We start from the raw sequence: 1,844 nt of genomic DNA, 5'->3' as shown, positions 1-1,844 counted from the left end.
CCAAAGCATTCAGCGCAAATTGTCGGTTTCGTTACCAGATTTAGGGGACAATTCATTCATGGCCATGGCCCACTTGTAGCTGCTCGAATTCGTCTGATACTATTTCATGCGACAGGTTCCTGTCGGCGGAAGTAGCCGTGCAAGGCAAGAGTTTCTTCACCTCAACATCTCAATATATCGCTCCCACAACTTCTAGAATTCGCATCAGCAGAACTGCACGCGTAGGACTCGGATCCCAGGCCATCTGAATCATGAACGTCAACTTAATGGACCGCGAAACGCTGAGCTGCCATGCATGTGCGGGTTCTGTGCGTTCCAGTGGTGAAACTACAATCCCGTGACTGGTGACTTCTCCGGATTCAACCTTCCCGCTGAACTAGAAGTTACATCGCAGGCTTGTGCTACGCATCTCACCAATTGTGTTTTCGGCACGGCGCTCGCCCTACTTGGATAGTGGCTATAAGCCTCTGCACTACCTAACCTGGACGTTCTTATCAGAGTTCATCACGAGTTTCTGTCACGAAGTACGATTATCTGAAAGGTATATATTCGGTTCATCCTCGCAGGCCAAGAGTGCAAGTCTCCTCTCTTCCGATCACTGGGTGCTCATGTCAAGCTGGATCAGATATACAGTACAGCGCAGTGAGATGAATTCCGAACAGCGGATTCCGACGCGAGCTGCAGCCCCGTTTAACAAGAATAGTGCCGACATCATTTTTCGGACCGCGGATGAAGTCGACTTCCATTTGCACAAGGCGGTACTGATGCTGGCGTCGTCGATGTTCGAGGGCATGTTCTCCATTCCACAGCCGACGGCGATCAACGCGGCCGAAGTAGATTTCGAGACCGATTTGCCGATCGTTCCCGTCACGGAGACAAGCAAAACCTTGGACGCCCTGCTGCGTTGTGGAAGACCGGATCTGCGGTGGGGTAGCACAGACGCAGCAGGGCGTCCAAGGTTTTGCTTGTCTCCGTGACGGGAACGATCGGCAAATCGGTCTCGAAATCTACTTCGGCCGCGTTGATCGCCGTCGGCTGTGGAATGGAGAACATGCCCTCGAACATCGACGACGCCAGCATCAGTACCGCCTTGTGCAAATGGAAGTCGACTTCATCCGCGGTCCGAAAAATGATGTCGGCACTATTCTTGTTAAACGGGGCTGCAGCTCGCGTCGGAATCCGCTGTTCGGAATTCATCTCACTGCGCTGTACTGTATATCTGATCCAGCTTGACATGAGCACCCAGTGATCGGAAGAGAGGAGACTTGCACTCTTGGCCTGCGAGGATGAACCGAATATATACCTTTCAGATAATCGTACTTCGTGACAGAAACTCGTGATGAACTCTGATAAGAACGTCCAGGTTAGGTAGTGCAGAGGCTTATAGCCACTATCCAAGTAGGGCGAGCGCCGTGCCGAAAACACAATTGGTGAGATGCGTAGCACAAGCCTGCGATGTAACTTCTAGTTCAGCGGGAAGGTTGAATCCGGAGAAGTCACCAGTCACGGGATTGTAGTTTCACCACTGGAACGCACAGAACCCGCACATGCATGGCAGCTCAGCGTTTCGCGGTCCATTAAGTTGACGTTCATGATTCAGATGGCCTGGGATCCGAGTCCTACGCGTGCAGTTCTGCTGATGCGAATTCTAGAAGTTGTGGGAGCGATATATTGAGATGTTGAGGTGAAGAAACTCTTGCCTTGCACGGCTACTTCCGCCGACAGGAACCTGTCGCATGAAATAGTATCAGACGAATTCGAGCAGCTACAAGTGGGCCATGGCCATGAATGAATTGTCCCCTAAATCTGGTAACGAAACCGACAATTTGCGCTGAATGCTTTGG

The 1,844-nt window shown here is 51.5% G+C and overlaps 2 protein-coding genes across 2 annotated transcripts; one reads left to right on the top strand and one right to left on the bottom strand.

Moving 5' to 3' along the window:
- Positions 1 to 689: 689 nt before the first annotated feature.
- LAESUDRAFT_627614 (uncharacterized protein) lies at positions 690 to 902 on the top strand (the record flags this gene model as incomplete). Its single annotated transcript, XM_040903354.1, has 1 exon — positions 690 to 902. A coding segment is annotated over one exon (213 nt), but the record flags the coding sequence as incomplete, so codon positions are not given.
- Positions 903 to 915: 13 nt separating this feature from the next.
- Positions 916 to 1,176, bottom strand: LAESUDRAFT_602260 (uncharacterized protein; the record flags this gene model as incomplete). Its single annotated transcript, XM_040903076.1, has 1 exon — positions 916 to 1,176. A coding segment is annotated over one exon (261 nt), but the record flags the coding sequence as incomplete, so codon positions are not given.
- Positions 1,177 to 1,844: the final 668 nt, after the last annotated feature.

Source organism: Laetiporus sulphureus, assembly GCF_001632365.1.
Source record: "Laetiporus sulphureus 93-53 unplaced genomic scaffold LAESUscaffold_299, whole genome shotgun sequence".
Taxonomy (NCBI): domain Eukaryota; kingdom Fungi; phylum Basidiomycota; class Agaricomycetes; order Polyporales; family Laetiporaceae; genus Laetiporus; species Laetiporus sulphureus.
Note: the sequence above shows the minus strand (reverse complement) of the source record. Positions and strands in the feature narration are given on the sequence as shown.